This window comes from Antechinus flavipes, chromosome 4 (assembly GCF_016432865.1).
Source record: "Antechinus flavipes isolate AdamAnt ecotype Samford, QLD, Australia chromosome 4, AdamAnt_v2, whole genome shotgun sequence".
Classification (NCBI taxonomy): domain Eukaryota; kingdom Metazoa; phylum Chordata; class Mammalia; order Dasyuromorphia; family Dasyuridae; genus Antechinus; species Antechinus flavipes.
The window spans coordinates 368588269-368616147 of NC_067401.1; the positions used below are offsets into that span (position 1 = coordinate 368588269).

Consider the following 27879-nt stretch of genomic DNA (forward strand, 5'->3'; position numbering starts at 1 on the left):
ACCTGGTAGAATAAGTCTTATTTTCTTCTTTGGGACAGCTGTTCAGATATTTAAAGATTTAATTATCATTCCTCCCCATCTTCATCCAAGCCTTTTAATCCTCCAGGATAATCATCACTTGATCTTTCAGCTAATCTTGTGGCCTAATTTCTACTCCCTTGACTATCCCCTTAGTCTTCCTCTACTTACATTCCTGCTAATCAACCAACAAACATTTATTAAGCACCTATCATGTGCTTTCCTGGCACCATGGTAAGTGCAATGTCCTTTCTAAAATATGGAACCTGGAACTGAACATAGTACTAAAGCACTGCTTTCATCAGAGTAAAGTGTAACAGGAATACCATCTCCTTCATTATGGATGCTACAATTCTCTTAATCTAGCCTGAGAATTCTTTAGATGCTTTGGCTGCCCTATCACAGTGGTTGAGTTATATTGTCCCTGAAATTCATTAAAATGCTATTCTTTACTTGTAAATTTGGTTTTTTAATTCAAATACAGATTTAATCTTAAGATTGCATTTTAGAGAAGGCAAGAACCTTAGAATTCAGTTAGCCTAACTCCTACATTATACAAAGAAGAGACTTTTGTCTAAGAGGTGAATAAAGAGAGTTGCCCAGGGTCACAGAATGGGGAAGCCAAGATTCTAACCCAGATTTTCTGTCTCCAAATACAGTGATTTCTTCCATGGTTACACTTCCTTTTTAAAAAGATTAATAAACCCATCATTCTAGCCTTTTAACATATTTTTCTTTTTTAATTATTATTATAGCTTTTTATTTATAAAATATATTCAGGGGTAGTTTTTCAACATTGAACTTTGCAAAATCTTCCCTTTGCAAATTTTCCCCTCCTTACCCCTATCCCCTTCCCTAGATGGCAGGTAGTCCAATATTTTTGAATCCTGACTCTGTTTTCTAATACAGTAGGTATCCACCTTTTATATCACCTAAATTTTTGTCAATATATTCTCTACATCATCCAGGCAATTATTATACAAAGCCAAAGACAGATCCATGGGCCTATCACTAGAGACTTCTTTCAATGTTGACTTCAAGCCTTTAATAACTAATACTTTATTCTGGTCATTCAACTAGTTCTGAATCCATTCAGATTTGCTATCATATAGTTTCCTTTATGTGTACAAGGATAATATGAACAACTCTGCCAAGTATTTTGCCAAAATCTACTTTTACTTTTTTTTTAAACTTTTTTCCTGTTGTGTATATTAATTCTGTCTTCCCTGCAAAAAGAAAAAGAAAAAAAGTTATTAATCTGGCAATCTTATTGAAAACAAGCAGGTTCTTGTAAATTACCACCTACCTTCATTCTGTATTTTTGATAAGAATCAAAATTGAGCTTACTGTTCTATGTTATATGTAAAAGGGGGAAAACGTATCACTAGATTTCTGTATTTTTAATTATACAATCTTTTAAAATATGTTTCCCCATAATTTTTCTGAAAATGACATATATACTTCTGACTTTCTGTAGTTAACTGGAATTTATCAAGCACCTACTATATGCAAAGTATTCTGCCAAACACTGGGAATAAAAAGTTTTAAAAAATTCTTACTCTCAAGGAGCTACATATCATTGAATCATTGATGAAGAATTAGTGCAAAATTATATATATGTATACACATGTGTGTATATATATATATATTTATATGCTTATATATGTATATGTGTGCTTACATATATATTTATATGCTTAATTATATTGTATATGTATTTCACTTTCCTTATCTATAAAATAGGGATAATGATAATACTTAGGTCCCAGGCTTACTGTGAGATTTAAATGAAATAATATTTGTAAAACAGTAAATCTTAAAGCACTATATAGATTCTAATTATCATTATTTATTAACTGAGTGATTATATTTTTCTCACAATGAGAAAAGTGTAAAAGATGTTATAATTAATAGTTGGTGTAGTTCAAAAAGCAATCCTATAATTGAGTCTATAATATCAAGTGTTTTAGTTCCTTCAGCTAAACCATTGGTTTCTAACATATCTATTTTAACTTTTGTGCATAATCAACGTTTGTTTTTAATTATATCAGGATATTTATATTATTTTCTTTCCTTTGGAACATAGAAGAATTTTTAATGCAGGCCATTTTTTTTTTCATTTGATGTTAATGTATCCTCTATGAAGCATCAGTGTCAGTTTGATATAGGAAAAAAAGAGATATTTGGAAAAGTTCATAAAAGCCTGGACAGTTAAAGCATTGCATTAGCCAATAATATGTATTCCTAAATAGGAAATTTTTGAGAAAGTTATTCCTGAAGGTATTATATGAGAAAGGTAAAAATAATTTAGCTACCTTGAAATTGAGTTTACAAGCACAGAGATTTTCTGTGTAATTTATAACATCTGTAAAAGCTTTACAAGTCCCAAAATAAGCTTTTCTGGTGAACATTACAGAATTTTATTCCTTCATTTTCCATAAGAAACAGTTATAACAAACATGCATATTTAATGAGATCGTCATCATTCCTTTGACTACTATTTCAAAAGAATCAAAAGTAGTTTATTTCGCACGGTTAATCAACATATTTTGATAGGAATGTGAGGAGTTTTGTTTTTGGAGAACAATCTTTATAAAAACTATGAACCAAAACAATACATTTTGTGAACTCCACTTTCTGAAATTCCTGATTTTTCTATCTTTTAAAAACAACTAAAAAGTCATAAGGCAACCAGAAATTCTTGCTTATTGTCCAATTTTAAGTAACAAATTGGAACATGCTTTTAAAAAGATTTTTGTTTGTATAATATTACAAAGGCATTTTAAAGTAAATTCTGTGGCAGGGGCTTCCTTTATGTGATGTGTATTGCAGGCTAATAATAAGGGCTTACTCTGGGTCAGTGTGTCATATCCCAGTGGTATCTAGTGAGATGGAGGGTTATCTTAATATGTCAGCTAGATAACCCTGTGAACAGTTTTCAACAGGCAAGATAATGGGACTGAATTCTGAAATGAGAATAAAAATATACTGGAATACTGTTACATATGAGAACAATAACACTTTTTAAAAATGTAGTCACCTTTTGCCATAATTAGGAATATTTGATGATAATCCTTTTTAATAAGATACAGTTTAAATGGTCAGAAGAGATGATAAAGAGGAATATGAACTCGATTTTATATTTATATTGTGAATTTATATTTAGAAAAATCTGAATAGATAATTACTAATAGTTCTCTAACACGAGGAGAATTTTTAGAACAATACTAACAAGGAATTTCCAAAGGGAAGTTACACAATGAGTCTTGAATTAAAATTTATAATTAAAAGTATTAAAACTTTTAAATGATTTTATTACTTTTTTATTATGCCAAATTACATAAGAAATTCACCAATTTACAGACAGCAAGAAAATGGTTAACATCAATCAGAGTTGTTTGAATGGAGGAGGAAAAAAACATTTTATATACCTTTATAATGAGAAAATTTACAGTAGATTATTATAAATTAAAATTCATATAAAATTCTTAATGAAAAAGAAATACTTAATAGTGCAGGTTGCTCTAATGTCGTAATCTTTTTCATTGAACATGCATTTGAGATTAGGTTTAAATCCTTGTACATAATGATGTCCATATTAAAATATAAAGAACATACTCTTATCTTTCTGAAGCTTTCAATAATTTTACAGGTAGGGTATGTTCCCAAAAGCTTAGTGACTTATGAAACCTTTGGTCAGCCAGTAGAGGCCACTCACAGCTTGCTACTAAAACTAACCACTGAATTACAACTCTGATGTCTTTCACAACAGAAAAGAATCAAATATTGTTAGAAGCATATTTTAGTTTTCAGTTTCCTATTGTCTCATGGAACATTTATTGTCATGGATCTACATAAGAAAAGTTGCTATGCTTATTTTTAATAATAAATTGATTAATCTTTTGTATTAAAGCATTTAAATCCCTTATTAGTAATTTATACAAGAAATGTGAATTTATGCTAGTAATAATTAGAAATGGGCTTATTCTAATAAACTAATAATTCTAAACTAAATAATTAATGTTGTCTTATTTTTAAATGAAAAAAAAAACTGATAAATCTATAGATTTTAGGAAATGATTGGTTTATATTTCAGCAGCAGTTGCTAATAATGCCATACATATAATGCATATATGTACATGCATATACACATAATCTGAATGTGTATTTTACAGACATGCATATGTATGGTATAATTTATATCCTGAAGTTTATATTATAGAAGTGCACAGCCAGTTGTGATTGAAAATATAGTGTATGTATTTTTTCAGAGTTTAATGTGAAACTGGCAACTACAAGGATGGTATTTTCTCTGTAACATATGTACCAATTCTTGCCTAAAAAGGCTAATCCCCATTTGAAAGGAAAGCCTAGTACCTCTCTGTGCTTCATTTCTTGTGCTTTTTTGGCTCTATATAATACTTTCCTGGTTTTTAATTACTAATTTCACTTTTAGACTCAGTTTCTTTATAATTCTCAGCGTGATTCGCTTCCTCTTTCCCCAGTTGCTAAACCTACCCCCAACCCAGCCCTTGGTAACTTTAAATGGTTAAATTTCCTATTACTTCTGGGAACCAAATAGGGATAGTAGCAAAACCTTTTTCTCAAGCTTTGAAGCTCAACATTCTATGTAAGAAGAAATTAGAGAGGAATAGATTGTAGCTAGGTATTTATTTCTACTGTAGAATTTTTCCAGGGGTATGTATTAATTCTATTCTTAGAAGTTTCCTAGAAGTCTGTCCTATGGTTTCCTGAAATCTAGAAGTTTTTGCCTTTATATTTATTTTCTTCATCTGTAAAGACGAAGAAATAATACCAGTCCTTTCTACTTTTCAATAGTGAGACTAAAATATGTATGAACACAAAAATATGAAAATATTTTTCAGGCTATAAAATATTTTACAAATATATATTAATAACATTGACTTCATCATTAAATCTCACTCATGATCTTGAACCTATCCAGAAGGATATGTATGTATGTAGAATATGTAGAGATAGGTAATGTCTCCCTTATGATCTTTTCTTTTTTCCATATAGTTAGCTTTACATACACTTAAATAATTTTCACTACCAGCACTATATCACTTATTCTGAAAAAGGTTGCAGGGTAATAGATAGATAGATAAACAAACAAACACTATACATGGAGTCAGACACCTATGTTGGACATCTGGCTGTATTTCCTTCCTTGCCCTATGATAGGTAGCAGATGACTTAACTTCTTGTCACATCCCTTTCCTCATCTAAAAGATAAGGACTATGATATTTGTATTATGAGCAAAATGGCTTACATACTTTAAAGTATTATATAAATGTAATATATAATTATAAGTATATATTCTACCATATCTGCCTAATTCATAGATAAAGGGAGAAATGTAAGATTGTTTTCTCTTTCCTTTATTTTAATTAAATAATCATTTATTGAGCAAGTGTTGTGTCAAGTGTAAACATATTACATTTACATGTGTAGAAAAATACAGATATAGTTCTATTTTTCCACATATAATATAGAAAGAAGAACAGAAAAGCTCACACAATAGTCCTCAGGAATAGTAATAGGAAAGAGGATCAAAGATGAAATACTGGCATAGATCAACATTTCATACCATATACCAAGATATGTTCACAATGAGTACATAATTTGGACATAAAAATTGATATCATAAGCAAATTAAGAGGAATTTAGAACTGTTAGCTCTATAGATAATGGAAGAGTTTGTGTCTAAACAAGAGATATACGGTATATAAAATGTCTAATTTTGATTACCTGAAATTGGAAAGATTTTGCACAAACAAAACTAATGCAGCTAGGAAAGCAAGAAATTGGGGAGGGGGTGGAATTTGCATTACATTTCTCTACTAAAGGCCTCATTTCTCAAATGTGTAGGGAACTAGACCAAATTAATTTTTTAAAAAAATAAGTCATTCTCTATAGTAATTTAATGTTTGATAAACCCCAAAACCACAGTTTCTGGGATAAAAACTTACTATTTGACAAAAATTGCTGCAAAAATTGAAACTCAGTATGGCAGAAACTAGGCATTGACTCACACCTAACACGCTATGATTTAGACATAAAGAGTTATCTTAGAAGCAAATTAGAAGAACAAAGTATATTCTGTCTCTCAGATCTGTGGAGAAGAAAGAAATTTGTGGCCAAAGAAGAAAAACAGTACATTATGGAATGCAAAACAGATTTTGATTAAGTTAAAAAGGGTTTTGTTCAAACAAAACCAATGCAGAAAAGATTAGAAGGGAATAATAAACTGGAAAAAAAAATTTATGTTCAAGGGTTCTGATAAAGGCCTCATTTCTAAAATATATAGAGAATTAACTCAAATTTATAAGAATTCAACCCATTCTACAATTGATAAATGGTCAAAGGATATGAATAGACAATTTTCAGATGAAGAAATTAAAACCATTTATAGTCATATGAAAAGGTGCTCTAAATCATTATTTATTGATCAGAGAAATGCAAATTATGATTACACACCTCTTAGATTGGCTAAGATGATAGGAAAAGAAAATGGCAAATATTGGAGGGGATGTGGGAAAACTGGGACACTAATGTATTGTTGATAGAGTTGTGAATTGATTCAACCATTCTGGAGAATTGTGCCCAAAAGACTATCAAACTGTGGATATCCTTTGATCCAGCAGTGTTTCTAGTGGGTATGTATCCCAAAGAAATCATAAAAAAAAAAGAGAGAGAGATAAAGGACCCAAATGTGCAAAAATGTTTGTGGCAGCCCTCTTTGTAGTGGCAAGGAACTGGAAATTGAGTGAATGTCCATCAGTTGAAGAATAGCTGAATAAGTTATGGTATATGAATGTTATGGAATATTATTGTTCTATAGGAAACAATCAGCATTATGATTGCAGAGAGGACTGGAGAGACTTACAGGAAATGATCCTGAGTGAAATGAGCAGAACCAGGAGATCATTGCAACAGCAAGACAATGATCAATTCAGATGGCATTTTTTCAACAATGAGATGATTGAGGCCACTTCCAATGGTCTTGTAATAAAGAGGACCATTTGCACCCAGAGAGAGTGGGGACTGAGAGTGGATCACAGCATAGTATTTTCACTCTTTTTGTTGTTTGCTTGCATTTTGTTTTCTTTCTCATTTTCTTTTCCTTTTTCATCTGATTTTTCTTGTAAAACATGATAATTATGGAAATATGTACAGAAGAATTGTACATGTTTAACATATATTTTGGATTACTTGCCATCCAAGAGAAGGAGTACTAAATTAAACTAAAAACTTTAACAAGAATGGGAAATATAATCTAAGAGTATCATGGAAGCTTGTTGACATGTGACTCATAGTTATAATACAGTTATGCAATGCTACTCATTACAAGAATTAGAACAACTAGGACAGACATATTAATACTATACCTCAAAAATATTATTCATAAACCTGAGTGTAGCAGGAGAGGACATTTGTATAAAAATCAAAGGAGAGATAAAGAGGTAGTAAAGTGCTAAAACATATGATTCTAAACCATTTGAAGGAATTGGATGATGAATACCTAATAGTTTTTAAAACTCATAGAAAATTATCATATTGTTATAATGGAAAATTTCAACTATCTGCATAGAAATCTTCAAAAATAAGGGAACATGAAAAAGTCATTTCTTCTACTATTAATAATTTCATCTTAGAAATGAAGAAGAGATGAAGAACATTACTATTTCCCACCTCATTCCAGTGAAAGAGCTAGTTATTAAAGACAAGAATGTAGAGGGCTGAAACTATTGAGTCGATGCACTGAGGTCAGGACTGCCAAGCACTTGAGGCTAACTACTGCTGATGGGACAATACTCTGTGGACATATGCTTGAAAAATGGTCCTTTCCATTATCCGTGCTGGCTCAATGATTGGTGTATACAAAGGATTATAGGAGGGGCTAGGGGATGGAGTAAGACTCGCCAAAGTCACTTTTGGCGGTAGACAAGGGAGAAGGCGGTTGTGGAGATTCTGCTTCCATCCTGCGTCTAAGACCAAGAATAAAGACTGAGGGCTTTTCCTTATCCTGACTCCGGCTGATTCTGGGGTGTCCTGGGTGCTAGCGTGGTCATCACACGAGATGGCAGAACCTTGTGTGCTGGTAACTACACCATCCTAAAGCTTATAATGGAAAAAGAAAATAAAACTTAGCAAAGTCAAATTCCTTTCCTTTATTATTAGGTTCCTTTATAATAGGTAAAATGGATTTTGAATGTTAAAAATTCTAATCCTTAGTGTAACCTAAGATACTAAAAAGAAAATTGGCCCAAGGACATAAGAAAACTTTCAAGAATGAAATTTTGTTTGCAAGGGTGAATGTTGAAAATTATGCATATGTTTTGAAAATAAAAGGCTTTAATTAAAAAAAAGATTGAAAGTCTGATAATTTGATTGTAATTAAGTCCATTGAGGAAGAAAGAGGTATATATTGAAAATAGGAAAATGTCTGTAAACAGATTCAGATTTTAAAAACATACGAATAAAGATGGAAAACCGGGATAACTAACAGTTTAAAATACAAAAGTTTGGCAGGTTTCATTAAGAATAGCATCAGGAAGGCAAAGTTCCATCATGGACTGAGGTTTTTGACAATGCCAAAGTTGATGAAAAGGAGCTTTACAAAATTACATGGACAACAAGAATAAGGTCAAAGAGATGCCAGACTGAATGGTCAGAAGTATGATAATATAAAAGAGAGTAGTTAGAAGTCTTCAAGCCATTGTTTATTTTCTTTACCAAGGAAATATCTTCACACTAGGAAAGATAGAGAAGAGAATAAGATAAGTAAAGAAGTGATAAGAAACCATGTAAAGGACAGTTAGGTGGCTCAATGGATAGAGAACTGGCCCTGGAGCCAAGGACCTGAGTTCAAATTCGGCTCAAACACTTGACAATACCCTGTGTGACTTTGAGCAAGTCACTTAACTCTGATTACTCCAGCAAGAAAAAAGGAAGAAAGGAAGGCAATTTCTTATTGCTTCAAAATTAGTTCAAGCCACTTGGTCCAAATGAAATATATGTTAGAATATTTTTTTTTAAAAATACCTTCCATATATAAACCCTCACTCATTGATCTCTTCTAAACAATTATGGTGAATCTGAGCAGTTCTGATAAACTAGAAAGTGGCAAATTTTCTAAATTTCATAGGTCATGGAACTTGAGGTTTATTCCTGATGAAATTATAGAACAAGTTATCACATAGATCCATCAGTAAGCATTTATTAAGCACTTCCAATGTGCCAGGTATTGTGGGTAAATGAAAAGATGATTAGAGAGTTCTTAGGAAGAAAGGTAAGTATGACCTGAGTTCATAAAGGATAAATCATGGTAGAGTAACTTCTTTTTTTTAATTTTTTTAATCTTAAAAAAAATTATTTATTTATATATATTTTGCTGGGGTAAGTGGGGTTAAGTGACTTGCCCAAGGTCACACAGCTAGGAAGTGTTAAGTATCTGAGATCAAATTTTAACTCAGGTTCTCCTGACTTCAGGACTGGTGCTCTATCCACTGTGCCACCTAGCTGCCCCTTCTTTTTTATTTTTTGATTGGTTTGCTCCACTAGTTTATTTAGGATCAAGGAAATACCATAGCTTTGACGTGGTATATACATGAAACATAGCATTTGGTAAAGTTTTATAGTATGTCTGTGGACAAGATAAAGTGATATGGGAAGAAAACTAATATAAAGATGACTTCAGATCAGGTTGACTCATAGAACTTGAGTATTGACTAATGTATTTTTGACAATCCAGAAGGAGTTTTCAAAGGAAGTCACTCAGAACTCTCTTCTGTCCAACATTTTTTTTAAAATCAGTGATTTAGATGAAAGCTTACCAAACTAAAAGATGACATGGTCCTGTAGGAATTAACTAAATATAATAGCTAACCTTGTATTTATATATATTCACATATATCTATAGTTAATATGTAAATACTATCTCACCTGAGATAATTTAAGCTTCTCGTTTTATTTAGGTCTACATATCCCCAGCACTTGGTAAAATGCCTTAATTGATTACCAGATTCAAACCCCAAAATATTTCTATAACCTGAAATAATATACTGACTCCTAGCCAATTAAAACTTAGTAAAAATCAATGTAACATCATTTCAGTTATGCAGTTGTCTGATTTTGGTTTTAGTTTTTGTACCTCAAGAACAGGATGGGGAAAAAAATATGACTAGAGAGCAGTTCCCATGAAAAAGAGCTAGGGCTTTTAGTAGGCCGGAAGCAAAATGTAAATTTGTAGTTTAATGTACTGCCAAAATAGCTAGTGTAATTATAAGTTTCATTATTAGTCAAACACATAGGATGTGGCAGTTCCATTGTACTCTTCAGCTATTAGACCAAATCTGGAGTATTCCTTGAGACCAGCTCTCTTAGGTGCTATAGTCTAGAAGTCTACATTGACAAAACAACTAATTTAAAACTATATCTCATTAAGACTAGTTGAAAAAACTTCAAATATTTGAATAATTAGATGTTCTCTTGTTCCTGTAAGATACAACTAGAAACATTATTCAGAAGTTAGAATGAAGATTTCAAATCAACATTCTTTTGGGAATGGCTAAAAACAGAATGAACTATTTTGTATTAAGTTCCCCATCACTGAAATTCTTCAAATTATATAGTTATGTGTAATGTTCTTTTTGGTTTTCTTTCTGGTCTTCTTGGAGCAGCCTTCCTTTCAGCAGAGCAATCACCACAAGAATAGCCAGGTGTTAAAGTCCAAATTCTTCATTGCTTCCTGCCTGGGGCTAGGCAACTTTCTGGAAATCCTTTCAGACGGGCCTAGCTCTCAGTAGGGGAAGTACAGGAGGCCAGCCACCATGAGGCTGATGAAGATGGAATGAATCTGTCTCTGAATGAATCTGGCTCTGCGTCCCTTTTGAGTCTGTGCCTGGCCCTTCTGAGTCTGTCTCTGGCTCTGACAGGCCTTGGTCTCAGTGGAGAAATGAAGGAGGAGAGCCTATCACCATGGTAGTGTGAAATAAAGTGAGTGAATCTGGCTCTGAGTCTGAGTTCCAGCTTATATGCTCTACACTGAGTATAAACCAATCATGTTATCACTAAGAAACCATTATTTGTTGTAAGATTAAATGATTCATACTGAACTTAGAGACTATTCATCAGCATGGTAAGCAGATAACCATTGTCTCATCAATTCCACTGGCTTAACACCTTGTAAGAATCCTTGTTTCAGAATTCTGGCCCATAACAGTTATGTATTGTGGATTTTTGAGATTGGATTTATGATTTGGGTCTTTATTTGATTCTAACCTTTCATGCACTTTGCTAAGTCTGGAATTCAAAAGAATGATGAATGAAGTGTTTATTAAGCAGTTACTATGTGCAAAATATTGTACTATGTACAATCATAGATTGTAAACAATTTAGGAACTGGGTATTAGTCATTTTGTCAAAACATTAGTAAATATTTTTTTAATTAAGGATTTATACTTTTCAAAATGCCATTGTGAAACATTAAGCTTCATTCTTCATAAGATATTGTTTGATTCAATCAATGAGCATGTATTCAATGACTACTTTAGGAGTTTACATTCAAACAAGAGAAAGATATATAAATTATATGCAACACAAATATCAAGAGAATAAAAACTAGTAATTATAAAGTAGCTAAATATGATATTTAGGACAGGAGTGTTATTTTGATTCCCACATAAAAACAATTTTTTTTAATGTGATTTTTTTTTCTGTTTACCAGTATTAAATTTCTTAGGCTAAAAATATGGTTTTTAAAAGGAAACTATTCCTCTATTTAGTGTGAATTTGGTACAGACAGAATTTTGAATCCTGTTAAAGTTCATTTCTTTCAGTGTTTTGAATCATATTTTTGAGCCTATTTTGTTGACTTCTCAGTACTTATCAATTACATAGAGTTGCACATATTTCTTGATCATTTTGTAGGGTTTTATGTAGGGTTTGCTATGATTTCAATGTGTATTTCAATTCAAAGAAATACCATCAAATTAAGAATCATAAGAAGCAGAAGCACACTTCTGGATTTTGACTAACAGGCAAGGAGTCATTGGTAGAGTACAACTGTACCATGAATTTAGAGGGAGGGAAAATATGTTTGGATAAGCATCAGAGGATTCTTAAGAACTGCATATTCAAGAAAAATCTTCTTTGGGATGGTAGCCTATCACCTTCTGTGATTATCATGATAGCCACAGAAACAAGAAAGCATTTGAAGGGTGAATAAAATCATAATAGAAAATCAGTTAGTGAAAGAAGAGAGATGTCTACATGGTACTTTGCTATGTAACTAAAGAATCTAAGATAGAAATTCAAATTGAAAACCACCTAACATTTATAAAGCTTCTTTTTATTCCTTCATATTAAAATTAGTTTCTCATAAAATTTGGCCAGATTTGGCTGATTATTTATCCATTTTTCTGGATGCAAAGGAGATGGAGATAGAAATGGAAATGGAAATAAAAAAATTAAAGAAAAATGATCAGAGATATGTCTCTAAGATCATACTTCAGAGCATTTTGTTAATAAAAAAGTTAAGTCAGATGTAAAGGAAGCTATTTCTGCTAATCTTATGAATCAAATGATAATAAATGATAAAAATGAGATATTGCTATTAACAGAGCTAATTAAACTATAAAGAATAGATCCTTTCTTTAAGGACATTTACCCAATTTTTAAAATAAATTAATAATTCTGGGCCTTAGGAATTATTACAATGGCATTATTGCCCTTATACTTAAATGGTTTTCTAAACACCTGTTTATTGGTATAGGTGTCTTAATTCTTTAAGAAAAAATCCTGTGGCACATGAAATTCTAATATATGTCTTAGTATAGATATAGATATACTAAATATATATTATATATAATAAAATAATTAGTCTCTCTTAATAAACTAAGTCCTTTAATTAAGAAAAAAAATCACTCTTATTTTGAAGCTTACTAGTATATAGCCTAAATATCACCAACCCTTGACTTGAGGTTTATAAAGCAATTTGTGATATTGATTGTGGCACGAGTATTGAAAGTTGTTTTAATCATGTTCTAGAAAATGTAGTTCCGGTGTCTAGAAAAGTAAGTATATGATTTAATGTGTAAGATTAGTTTTGTGATAAGTGGTAGCTAATTATCTAAATATTTGTCTTCGAAGAAATAATAAATATCAAGCATTAGACTATAAAATAGCTATTCCCTCAATAACATATGTTCTGGCCAAAAATAGTTAATTTTTGCTTGATAATCCTCAAAAGATTATTCAGAATAACATAAATTTATTAACTTTTCTTTCCTCAGAAAAGATTACTATCTCTTTTTGGAAAAATCTAAATATCTCATTTTACTGTACTATTTACCAGAATTAGTAATTTTGCTTGACATTAAAATAGAACTTTAACAGATTACAATTCAATAGATTATTTAGTTAAAATTTTTTAAATTATAAAATAGGCTTTCAGAGGGTGTCATGAAGTGGGAAGTTTAAAAAAATATTCTAAGATATTCCATGATTTGGCTTCCTCTCTTCAATCTTTTTCACTCTACGCTTTTGCCATAATAGCTGTTTGTTGCTTTCTTCTCCCTAACTTTTTGTGTCTAATTGCGTCCAAGTCTTGGTAGTCTCCCTCCACAGCATCTTATATAGCTTCTTTTACTCCATTTCCATGACAAATATTCTAGTTCAGGATGTTTTTATAACTCTTGTATAGACTATAATAATTTCCTAGATGGTCTCTTTGCTATCATTCTTTCCTTTCTGCAGTCCCATCCCTTGCAATCAATCCCAGTGCTGATCAGGGATCATTTTGTTGGTGTTAGACTTAGTGTAGAATCCCCTGAAGCTAAAAACTACCAAACTCAAGCAATCCACCAGTTTGAGTCTTTCCTGTAAAAGTGAATATGGGAGTACCTTACCATTCTCAGCTCTGATTGACTTTTAAAGCTTTTCAAATTTGGCTCCTTCATACCTTTCCAGTTTTCTCCCCTTATTCATCCTCCACATATTCTACATTCAGAAATATTGAATTTCTTGCTGTTCCATATACATGAAATTACATCTGCCTCTAGATTCCATGAATTTTGCCTGAGTGAAATTCAAGACTCCTATAAAATCCCACCTGCAAGATCTTTTCCTGTCCCTGTCTCCTCATACTACTTGTTCCTTCCTTTACGAATTACTTCTCATTTACTAATATGTTTATGTATATGTTTCTGCCATTAGCTGAGACTCCTTGAAAGCACAGATTGTTTTTGGCTTTCTTTGTATCCCAGAACTTAGCACAATGCCTGACCATAGTAAAGCTTAATAAAACCTTGTGGATTGTTTTAAAAATTGAATTTAAATAACAGTACAGTATTACTTTATTCAATTTACTATGGCAAAAAAAAAAAAAAAAACCACTATAATAAGATCAAATAGATAGAAATTGTTTTTAAATTTCATTTGATGTGGTAAATCTTTTGTAGTTTTTTTCCCAACAACTGAAATATGTGTGTGTATATAAATATACATATATATATATATATACATACATACATACATACATATATATATGTATATATATATGAAATCTGAGAAATTCACCAACTGATTGTTTGTGACCAGATTGAAAGCTTACATTTATATTATTGTATAAATTAGTTACAAATTCAGTGGTATTATGTTCAGCTATATTGTTTCACCTGGCAATTTATCACATGGATTCATGTGAGATTTCTTCATTTATTAAATTTTGGATTATGTTTTTCAAGCCAGATCAAGACTTAAACATTTTTCCATAAGTATTGCTGCAGGTAAACAAGCAATTTGAGTCCAGAAAATAGCTTCTGCTTCTGTCAACATGTTGTTTATTTTTTCCATGAGATAAAAAGTTCAGTTTTCTGATATTTGTACCAAGATAAAGTCAGTAAACAAGATTAATATAGTGTGGAAAAGGTTGTCAGCAGCCCTGGCAAAGGAAATAAGTTGCCTGTACACAGAACATACTGTAAACTGAATAAAAGTGTCAGGTCCACCATGAGATAATGTGATCATGAACCTGTAACAAAGCATGACATAGGCCCGGTCGACTTTTCTCACAGCCACAGTGTAGAAAATGGATTACTGTATGCCAGGGATACCCCCTGGAATAGCATGAAAACCTCATTTTGAGATGAACACTGGAGGTAATCCTGGAGTTGAGCCACATGTTTACCTATGGTTCCCAAGTAACCATTTGGTTATTAGCATCAGAAGCACTGAATACATGAAATGTTTTCTTTTTCTTTTTTTTTTTTTTAATTTTGAAGCCTCTTTGTAATTTATTGTTTTACCCAAATGAAAGGCAATATGATTTCAGTGATGTATTCTTCAGGGTTTTTTTAAGCTATCTGTTGCATCACCGTGCCTATATGAATTCTATTAAGAAGTACTTCTATAATTACAAGATGTTGGCCTGACTGTAGCAGACAATACTAGAAATTCACAATTTTGATTGAATCCATACTTGAAAACAAATGCTTTGATACAGTGAGAGTAAATTCATTCATTGCATTGCACAATATTAATATTTCTAGATTTGTAATATGTAGATCTCACAAATCTTTCTAATTAATAACATGTAAAGGTTTTCTAAGGAATGCAAGTGAATTAGGTAATCAGAAGACATTCTAATTCTAAATTGATTCTGTGACTTCTTTTAATATTTGATTTGAGTCTGTGAATAGAAAAATAAAGCTTTCTTTTTCTTAGTGAAATCCATTTTGTTTTTTATAAGTAGGTTGATAATATACATTATATCTTAGCTTTTTTAATATGTAAAAAATAATACATTTGATGATTTAAGCTAGTGTATGCATTTAAATGTGTGCATTATAACAGGCGTTACTTATATTTATAAATGAACTATGCATATAGTTCTATAAAATACAAGGTGGTCAACAAAAATCTAATTAAGTAAAACCATTTTTTTCCAAATAAAGTTAAATATATGATTAGTGGAACAATGTTCTCAAATAAAGAGACCAATGATTTGGTTCTCAACATTATAAAACATCATTTTAAAATATACTTTTAAAAAATAATCCAAAGTACTATTTTATAAGCCACAAAAACATAGAAATGGCTGGGATTTCATTCTGTAATTACTCATTACACACTGAGCATCTTTTTTTAGAACACTTTCTTCTCTATTATTTTATTCATTTTACAATTCATATAGTCTCCCATTATTTACTGTCTTTTTACAAATCTTTTTATATTCTTCTCTTTTTTTTTTTTTTAATTTTGAAGCCTCTTTGTAATTTATTGTTTTACCCAAATGAAAGGCAATATGATTTCAGTGATGTATTCTTCAGGGTTTTTTTAAGCTATCTGTTGCATCACCGTGCCTATATGAATTCTATTAAGAAGTACTTCTATAATTACAAGATGTTGGCCTGACTGTAGCAGACAATACTAGAAATTCACAATTTTGATTGAATCCATACTTGAAAACAAATGCTTTGATACAGTGAGAGTAAATTCATTCATTGCATTGCACAATATTAATATTTCTAGATTTGTAATATGTAGATCTCACAAATCTTTCTAATTAATAACATGTAAAGGTTTTCTAAGGAATGCAAGTGAATTAGGTAATCAGAAGACATTCTAATTCTAAATTGATTCTGTGACTTCTTTTAATATTTGATTTGAGTCTGTGAATAGAAAAATAAAGCTTTCTTTTTCTTAGTGAAATCCATTTTGTTTTTTATAAGTAGGTTGATAATATACATTATATCTTAGCTTTTTTAATATGTAAAAAATAATACATTTGATGATTTAAGCTAGTGTATGCATTTAAATGTGTGCATTATAACAGGCGTTACTTATATTTATAAATGAACTATGCATATAGTTCTATAAAATACAAGGTGGTCAACAAAAATCTAATTAAGTAAAACCATTTTTTTCCAAATAAAGTTAAATATATGATTAGTGGAACAATGTTCTCAAATAAAGAGACCAATGATTTGGTTCTCAACATTATAAAACATCATTTTAAAATATACTTTTAAAAAATAATCCAAAGTACTATTTTATAAGCCACAAAAACATAGAAATGGCTGGGATTTCATTCTGTAATTACTCATTACACACTGAGCATCTTTTTTTAGAACACTTTCTTCTCTATTATTTTATTCATTTTACAATTCATATAGTCTCCCATTATTTACTGTCTTTTTACAAATCTTTTTATATTCTTCTCTTTTTTTTTTTCTTTTTTTAATCTCGTCAGGTGGCTACATCTGGTCCAGTAAGTAACAAGAGAATGGTTCACTTTTCTCCTGATTCACATCACCATGAGTGAGTATGCTCTATCTATGTTGTATATCATTATTAGTGGCCTACATTATATAGTCTTTTCAGAGTCTTTGATTCTTTTCATACGTACAGTAGTAACTTTTAAAATATTATTAAAATATCTTTTAAAAGGTGTTTACATAGTGAGAGCATATGGTGGAATAAGAGGTAATCTAGAATAAAGCTTTTCCTTCAAAATCTCAAATAAGCAAGAAAAGTACCCCAAAATGTAGCAAACTAGCAACAACAGAAAGAAGATAATAGAAGTCAATCCAGGATAATTCTTAAACACACACACACACACACACACACACACACACACACACACACAAGTACGGCTCAGTAGACACAGTCATTTCATTCTGGGCATGCTTCTTTCTCTTTCTTCCCTTTCACTCCTCCCTGCATCCTCAAATCCATACATAGAGAATTTGTGGCTGCACCTGATGAGAAAGCACTGCATATCCCTAATGCCAGGTTTAATTTAGACATGGACTTAGGGGTAAAGTCTTGTAGGAAGCCTAAGTCACATAGTCAGGTAAGATCAGCAACCCAAAGTTCAAAAAGAAAGGGATGACTGTTGAAAACTATAGAGCTTCTGATGTATGGGACCACTTTCCAAAGGAGACCAGAAAGATGTAGCACTGATTGCAGATATTTAATCCTTTATCAGAGTAAAACAGCAGTCAGCATAAGGACGTAGAAAAAAGATGAAAGAGGGACCAAATTGTCACAATTTCTGATGCTTTACCTCAGCAGTGATTCAGAATGTTCTTCCCCAAGCCATTCCTGTGCCCTCCAAGGTCTGTCATGAGGCTGGGGGAGAGGCCTTTTATTACAGAATATACACCAGCAAAAGTACTAATGGTAATAATCACATTTATAGGAAAATAATAGTAAAATCATCAGAGCCTGTATTACAGATCATCAAAAGTTACCTGAGATCAAATGAGACTGACATTTCAATGAACAATCATTCAACAAAGAAGTCTGCCTTTTGTGCAAGTTAAGGTATTACAACAAATTCTGCAGTAGTTCCTAGAACAATGTAATGATTCAAAGAACCCCAAAAATGGTTGAAAAAATCATTCAGAGAATTAAATGAAAAATGATTTTTAATTATAGAAATTGGAATTCTTAAATAAAGAAATTAATAAGACTCACTAAAAGTTCAAGTCAACAAGCATTTATTAAGCCCTTGTTATATATTAACAAGAGTAAGTTCTGGGGATACAAAGCCAGGCAAAAGTAGTTCCTATCTTCAAAAAAATCACCCAATTTGGTGGGGAATGTAACCTGTGAATAACTATAGATAAGGATATATTTATAATAAAGTGAAAGAGAAATTACTAATGCTAAAAAGTCCAGGAAAAGCTTCTTTCAAAAGGTGAGAATTTCACTAAGACTTAAGGCTTCTCTGAAGCAAGGAAGACTGGAGGCAGATGGGAGGAGTGAGTACATTCTAGTTATGAGGATAGGCAATGAAAATGCATAGTGGCAACGGATGGAATGTCTTGATTGAAAACAAAAAGGTTAATGTCACTATAGTAAAGTACATAGAAAGAAATAAAATGTAAGAAAACTGCAAAAATAGAAAGATACCAGGTTATGAAGGACTTTAAAAGCCAAACATGATTTTATATTTGGTTCTGGAGGCGATAGGAAGGCACTGGACTTTACTGAATGAGGGAAAGAAGGATAATATGGTATGTGCTTTGGAAAGATCACTTAGACTGCTGAGTAGAAGTTGGGTTCAGTTCTATACCTGCTGAATGTGAAACATTAAATTCAAGATGTCTGATAGACAACTGGAGATATAAGATTGACAATTAGGAGAAAAGTTAAGGCTTGATCAGTAGATCTAAGCAGCATAGAGATTATAATTAAATTTATGGGACCTTATAAGATTCAAGTAAATATTACAGAGGAAGAAAAGAAGAGGGATCATACCTAGGAGCTCCCAATAGTTAAAGATATTACCTCGAGGAAAATCCAGCAAAAAGAAACTGAGAAGGAGCAGACAAGGAGAAGGGAACCCAGACAAGAGCAGTTTCACAAAAAACTAAAGATAAAAGAGCAGCAAGAAAAAATGTGTTATTAATAATGTCAAAAGCTAGAGAAAAGTTGGGGGGAAAGGTCATTAGTTTACTAATTAGTTTACTTGCCTATATAGGGGAGGGAATGAGTGGAAGAGGGAAAAATTGGAACCTAAGGTTTTGCAAGGATCAATGTTCAAAAATTATCCATGTTTTGAAAATAAAAAGCTTTAATAAAAAAAAGAAAAAATATTCAGAAAATCTTCTGTGGTGAATGAGAGTGAATTCATTAAGGAGATTTAATAGTATTGCCTTGCTATAGCAAGAGTCTAGTTGAAGAGACCCCCAATCAGCATAGTTTCATGATATTTTTTCCAGATTTTGCTGGAAAGGAGCTCTCGCACAAGAGCAAAGACAGTAGATGGTGGGAGACAGCCAAGATTGAAGCTTGCCACTGCAAACTAGATAGTGGGATGAAGAACAAGAGACTTAAGATAGTAAGACTGATAACCTGAAAAGGACAGAGGGGGTTCAAAGATTGGATAGTGAGAACAAAGAACAAGATAAAGGATTATGAAAAAGAAAGAAAGATAGAATGACAAAATACTGTGATCAAATAAAGGAATTGTGGAGTTTTTGAACATGGAAGTGTGACAGTTGACACTGATAACAAGATCAAGTATATGACAATCTCTGTGAGTAGCTGAGGAAGGGTAAAGTATGTTACAGGAAATTTAGGAAGAAGTGAGAAGTTAAAAGTGTTTGAAATAATGGCAGTATGCGTGTTGAAGTTCCCTAGTTTGAAGATAGATTTCAAAATAAAGAAAGATTTGACATGAGGCGCTGAATGCATTGAGGAAAGAAGGAAAATGTCCTAGAGGTAGCTTGATGACAACATCTAGAATCTTGACTGGTTGATAGGTATATACTGAATGAAACTCAGCAGAGAGGATATTGAGTGATGGTAATAGAGATTCTAGAAGGAACAATGGGGAACAAGAGTATTCCAACACTCCCACTGTAACCAGTAAATTAGGGAATATGAATGAAAGTACAACCAAAACTGGAAGCATATCATGAGGAGGTAGTTAGGCCTTATTATTTAGAGAATAAAAGAATTTAGAACCAAAAACAAAGATTCTGCCTAAAACAATAGAATTTCTAGAGCAGAAGGAAAATTGTTTTTAAAACTCTAAAGAATATATTTGAAGAACATAAGAGTAACAGTTTTTTTTAAAAAATGGGAAAAGATCATCTAAGAATTATGAGTCATCCAGAAACAAAAATAAAACAAATCCTTAATAACAAACTTTAAAAATCATGCAGAATATCAAAACTCATAAGGTATGGATACAGATAAAGATATAGCTGACAAAATCTTTAAACACATTCATCAACCAAAGAGAGAAAAGACATATTTGCCATGCAATTTTAAAAACTTGATTAAGTCAGTGTAGAAACCCCCTGCCAAATAACAAAGTAGACATTCTGAAATGATTAGTCAATAAGTATTAAGTGCATATTAACTATATATATATGGAATACAAAGATACATTTGAATATAAATACTGAATAGGTATTTGGATATAAAGAAAGGCAAAAGACAACAATACCACAATAGAAAAAAATATATACAAACGACATATTTACAAGATATTGAGGAAATAGTCAGCAAAGACACTAGAATTAAGAGTGATTGCAAAAGGCAAGGTAAGGTAGAAGGTAGAATTTTAACTGGAATTTAATAACAGTCAGAGGAGCCAGGATGTGACTCTTAAGGAGAGAGAACTTTTTAGGCATGCAGGACATCCAGGGAAAATGCCCAGAGCCAAAACATTTCTGATATGTTACAAAGGTAAAATTGATATATCTTGGCAGCATTTGATTCAAATGGGTTTAATAAAATTGAAAACAAAAAGGCCATTGAATTAAGAAATACAGCTTTGCCAGTCCTCTCTGTATTCATCCTGCTGGTCATTTCTTACAGAACAATAATATTCCATAACATTCATATACCACAATTTACCCAGCCATTCTCCAATTGATGGGCATCCATTCATTTTCCAGTTTCTAGCCACTACAAAGAGGGCTGCTACAAACATTTTGGCACATACAGGTCCCTTTCCCTTCTTTAGTATTTCTTTGGGATATAAGCCCAATAGAAACACTGCTGGATCAAAGGGTATGCACAGTTTGATAATTTTTTGAGCATAATTCCAGATTGCTCTCCAGAATGGTTGGATTCGTTCACAACTCCACCAACAATGCATTAGTGTCCCAGTTTTCCCGCATCCCCTCCAACATTCATCATTATTTTTTCCTGTCATCTTAGCCAATCTGACAGGTGTGTAGTGGTATCTCAGAGTTGTCTTAATTTGCAAGAAATACAGCTTTGACTTAAAAAAAAAGGTTATTAAAATAAAAAAAGAATAAAGAGGAAAACTAAGTTGTTTAAATTTTTTAAAAGGAGATCTTACCATAAATAAAGAGAAAAATTTTAAAACTATTAGAATCAGCTATTTTGTTTGTTCGTTTTCCTTATGGAGGAAAGGTAAAAAAAAAAATAGTAAAATCAGTAAATTATATAATAATAATTACATGAAAAATAGAAAAAATTTTTTTTAAAGCACTGCTCAACTTCCCAAATTCAAAGTAACTCATTCTCTTTCTCCTATAACATTATGGGCCCAACTATATTTGTAGTCCTGTCGGAAATGTATGTATGTATGTATGTATGTATGTATGTTAATTCAATGAATTGACCATATGTCAGCATGATATAGTCTGGATTTCCATTCTGTTTTTTTTTTTTAAGTTTTGTTGGAATATTACTCATAAAACTTAAAAATGTTTTTGCAAATAAATAGTCCAATGATTGATACTATTACATTATAATTCAAAAAATTGTTAGAATGATTTTGATTTACTAGAATTCTGTCATAATCAAACAATTAGCTTTTATTTAGCTTTTCTATGTGTTAAACAATAACATGCTGTAACGGAAAGCAAAAACAAACAAACAAAAAAAAAACCCTATAACAATCCCTGCCCCAAAATGGCTACTTTGAATGGGGGAGACAATATGTATGTAAAAAGATATAAACAAGACACATGCAAAGTAGCTACAAGGTAACTTTAGAGAGGAACTAATTAGCATTATCAATTACAAGTTAAAATATTCCAGTCATATATTAAGTGGGATGATTGGATATAAAAATACTTTGAATATATTGAGATTTTTGTTATAATATCCAATTCCATATAAAATGCTATTTCCATGATGTTATTATGTAGCACATCATAAAATTAAGCAGTGGACCTGTGGTCATGAACCAGGAATAGTTCTCATACTATTAATGGAGACTTTTCAATTTTCTAATGTAATTAATTTAGTGCCAGTTCCACTTCATGGCAAAGTTTTAGGGAGTCCCTTTCTCCCATTATTTCTCTAATATTTGACCATAAATGAATTAACAACCCTATATTAATTACTTACCATGTGCTAAGCATTGTGCTATACCATGGAAATACAAAGAAAAAATGAAATAGTCCCTACTTTTAAAGCATTTATATTTTATCAGAGTGAGAAAAAGTATCTCTGCAACTGTTTCATTTCTCTTTCTCCTCTTCCCTCTTCACAGGGCAACTTAATCTGTCGTCTAAATCTGTGCTCTGATTTTGCAGTATCATCACTAGCCTTTAGTATTAAATAGTCCTAAAGAAAAACAATCTCTCTATATTATTTATTTTTAGGAACACTTCACATATAGAAGATAATGATTAAAGGATTTCTTGATCTGAATGTGTTACCTACAGAATTGAGATTTAATACGTTCAAAATTTAACTCATTGTTTCTTCCTTAAATGTGTTCTTTCTTACTTTTTCCATTTCACTAGATTAGTATTCTCCCACTGAAAAAATTACAGATCAGATAGAAAGGACTTTGGTTTACCTAATCCAAACCCCTCTCATAAATGAACAAGATTCTTCCCTATAACATCACAAATACATCATCATCCAATCTGCCTAAAGATCTTCAGTGTTTGGAAAATCACTGCCTTCTGAGCATCCCATTTTATTTTTGAACAATTCTAATTTTTAAAATTTTTTTCTTTATATCAAAGTGAAATAACTTTTTCCAGCTTCTACCCATAGCACCTAGATTTACTATCTGGGCCCAAGCAAAAGAAATCTAATCCTACTTCTGTATTTGAGTAAAGTTATTATGTTACTCCTTCTCTTCATCCTGCTAGTATTCCTGTTTCCTCTCAACAGTCCTCAATAACCTCTCATTTTACTCCTGTCTCCATTCAAGTCTTCTTTATTTTATCTCTAAAACATTTTACATACCTTATTTTCCTTTACAGTTCTATGGCCAACATCTAATCCAACCCAATAATATAAATATTAAGTGCCTACTATGTGTCAGGACCCCTGGTGACATTCTCTTTTCTTTGCAATCCATCCTTCATACCACAAAGTAATTTTCCTAATGCATAAGCCTGACATTATGCCCTTACTTTAAAAATCAAGAATGACTTTCTATAACTTACTTTATATAGTTCTTTCAAAACACTGTCCCCACAACAACCCTATGGAAGTGTAGGTAGCACAAGTATTATTTTTTTCCTAGTTTTAAATATGAGTAAACTAAACACAAAAATGAAATAATTTGATGATAATTACAGTGTCGAACTTGGCTCCTCATTCAAAATCAGTAACTCTTCAAGCCTAAGCCCAAGACTATAATGCCAGAGAAACTGAGGCAAGATGGAGATTAAAGAGTTTTTAATGTTTTATTTGAAAGGGAAAGATTTACTGGAATCAAATGGATCCATGGTTTGGTCCCAGGGCTAAATGAGACTATCGTCTCCAAGAATCCAGTAGCAATTTGAGTTCTCAATGACATATATATGTAGGTGACTCAGTTACAGGGGTAGATGGGGGCAGGGGTGGAGTCAGAGCATAGAGAGCAGGAACAGGACTATCAATCTGGTTCTGACAGGGTGGAGGGAGGCATGGGTACCTCTGATAAATTGGGATTACAGAATGGGGAGAGGCACCCAACATTCTAATGGTGTCTAAGATAGAAAGTCTTTCTCCTTATCTGGATCATTATGATTAGGAAGGAGGGATGGTGTTGCAGGATTGAATAGGAATGAGGAATTAGGAAATGAGACAGAAAAATTTAGGGAAACTGAATCAGGACAATTAGGGAAACTGAGTCAGGACAGTAAAAGGGAAGTGTGGTACAACATTCCACACCCGCTCTCTTGTGAATATTCAAATCATTGAATCACCTTCCTCTAGATACCTGGAAGGTCTAGCACCATAATTTTGACCAACCCTATGTGAAACCAAAATAAAACTAGAAAAATACAAGGACTTATGGCAAAGACAAGTCTCTACCTGATAACCCCAGAGTTAATCAGCAATACAAAGGCTCCCTGTTGCAAACATGTCAGGTCCTCTGAAGTTGAGGTACTATCTCAGCCAGAGAATCCAGTTTGAGATGGACAGTTTACTGTGAATTAGGTGGTCTGCAGTCATTTGTGCCCTTAACTCAGCCTCTGTTTATATAGGGAGTAGCAATGTTTAAGACAGTCCTGCTGCTTATCCTAAGAGGGCACCCCAACACTGTCAGGGACTCCAAAAGGGGAAAAAAAGTGGGGCCTGGAGTAGCTCCACCCATCCCCTCTCAATAGAACAGGAGCTACTACTAAAATCCAGATTTCTGAGCAGATTATGCACATTTAGACCAAGGCAGGCAACCCCTAACTTTTAGAGGCCTGATACCAAACTGCAAGATTCTTTGAGTATGCTAAAATATTAATTAAGGAACTGCGGTTATAGGAGTAGAGAAACAGATCAGAGAGACTGCCAGTCCCAAGATGGGTGCCTGATTTCTGGTTGTTTCTAAAAAATAATGCCCAAAACTTTTGCCAGGGTAATTCCAACAGAATAAAGGATTTCAAAGTTAAAGGATAATCAGCAAATCATAGTCCAGTAAATTTAAGCAAGGAATAAAAGTGAAAGGGACTGTTTAAAGGATTTCCAATTCAATCTGAATCAGTGAGATAGGAGGTGGGGCAGAAATGCTAAGGCAAAGTGAATAGAAGTTAGGGATTCCCATTCTTTCAGGTATTTTAAGAAAAATCCACCAGTTTCCCCAATTTCCTATCTCTTCCTCCCTTTTTTTCTCACAGAAAGGAATTATCTTTTTTTTTTTTAATTTTAATATCTTTTTATTGATAGAACGCATGCCAGGGTAATTTTTTACAGCATTATCCCTTGCATTCACTTCTGTTCTGATTTTTCCCCTCCCTCCCTCCACCCTCTCCCCCAGATGGCAAGCAGTCCTTTACATGTTGAATAGGTTACAGTATATCCTGGATACAATATATTTGTGCAGAACCGGACAGCTTTCTTGTTGTACCGGGAGAATTTAATTCAGAAGGTATAAATAACTCGGGAAGAAAAACAAAAATGCAAGCAGTTTATATTCATTTCCCAGTGTTCTTTCTCTGGGTGTAGCTGCTTCTGTCCATCTTTGATCAATTAAGGCTCTCTTTATCGAAGAGATCCACTTCCATCAGAATACATCCTCAAACAGTATCGTTGTTGAGGTATATAAAGATCTCCTGGTTCTGCTCATTTCACTCAGCATCAGTTCATGTAAGTCTCGCCAGTCTTCTCTGTATTCATCCTGCTGGTCATTCCTTACAGAACAATAATATTCCATAACATTCATATATCACATTTTACTCAACCATTCTCCAATTGATGGACATCCTTTCATTTTCCAGCTTCTAGCCACTACAAACAGGGCTGCCACAAACATTTTGGCACATACAGGTCCCTTTCCTTTCTTTAGTATCTCTTTGGGGTATAAGCCCAGTAGAAACACTGCTGGATCAAAGGGTATGCACAGTTTGATAAGTTTTTGAGCATAGTTCCAAATTGCTCTCCAGAATGGCTGGATGTGTTCACAATTCCACCAACAATGTATCAGTGTCCCTGTTTTCCCACATCCCCTCCAACATTCCACATTATCTTTCCCTGTCATTCTAGCCAATCTGACAGGTGTGTAGTGGTATCTCAGAGTTGTCTTAATTTGCATTTCTCTGATTAATAATGATTTGGAGCATATTTTCATATGTCTACACATAGTTTCAATTTCTTCATCTGAGAATTGTCTGTTCATATCCTTTGACCATTTATCAATTGGAGAATGGTTTGATTTCTTATAGATTAGAGTCAATTCTCTATATATTTTGGAAATGAGGCCTTTATCAGAACCTTTGATTGTAAAAATGTTTTCCCAGTTTTTGTTTCCCTTCTAATCTTGTTTGCATTTGTTTTGTTTGTACAAAAACTTTTCAATTTGATATAATCAAAATTTTCTATGTTGTGGTCAATAGCAATCTCTAGTTCTTCTTTGGTCATAAATTCCTCCCTCTTCCACAGGTCTGCGAGGTAAACTATCCTATGCTCTTCCAATTTATTTATCATCTCATTCTTTATGCCTAGGTCATGAACCCATTTTGACCTTATTTTGGTGTACGGTGTTAAGTGTGGATCAATGCCTAGTTTCTGCCATACTGATTTCCAATTTTCCCAGCAATTTTTGTCAAATAATGCATTCTTATCCCAGAAACTGGTGTCTTTGGGTTTGTCAAACACTATATTATTAAAGTTATTGGCTGTTTTGTCCTTTGAACCTAACCTATTCCATTGATCAACTAGTCTATTTCTTAGCCAATACCAGATGGTTTTAGTAACTGCTGCTTTATAATATAATTTTAGATCTGGTACAGCTAGGCCACCTTCATTTGATTTTTTTTTTTCATTAATTCCCTTGAAATTCTTGACCTTTTGTTTTTCCATATGAACTTTGTTGTTATTTTTTCTAATTCATCAAAGTGGTTTTTTGGGAGTCTGATTGGTATAGCACTAAATAAGTAGATTAATTTAGGTAGTATTGTCATCTTTATTATATTTGCTCGCCCAATCCAAGAGCATTTAATATTTTTCCAGTTGGTTAGATCAGATTTAATTTGTGTGGAAAGTGTTTTGTAGTTTTGCTCATAAAGTTTCTGATTTTCCCTTGGCAGATAGATTCCTAAATATTTTATACAATCAGTAGTTATTTTAAATGGAATTTCTTTTTGTAACTCTAACTGTTGGGTTTTGTTAGTGATATATAAGAATACTGATGACTTATGTGGGTTTATTTTATATCCTGCAACTTTGCTGAAGGTGTAGATTGTTTCTAATAACTTTTTGGTAGAATCTCTGGGGTTCTCTTAGTATACCATCATATCATCAGCAAAGAGTGATAATTTGGTTTCTTCATTGCCTATTCTTATTCCTTTAATCTCTTTCTCAACTCTTATTGCCAAAGCTAGCATTTCTAACACAATATTAAATAGTAACGGTGATAGTGGGCAACCTTGTTTTACTCCTGATCTTATTGGAAA

The 27879-nt window shown here is 32.3% G+C and overlaps 1 protein-coding gene across 4 annotated transcripts in view; it reads left to right on the forward strand.

Annotated features, from left to right (window-relative positions):
* GPATCH2 (G-patch domain containing 2) overlaps positions 1 to 27879 on the forward strand; it is a 452239-nt gene that overhangs the window by 309583 nt on the left and 114777 nt on the right. For all 4 annotated transcript variants that reach the window (XR_007953687.1, XM_051998289.1, XM_051998291.1 and 1 more), the window contains one exon: positions 17298 to 17365. Coding sequence is in view for 3 of the 4 variants with exons in the window: in XM_051998289.1 (XP_051854249.1) it covers positions 17298 to 17365 (68 nt within the window). In the remaining variant the exon portion in view is untranslated. The remainder of the gene's footprint in view (positions 1 to 17297; positions 17366 to 27879) is intronic.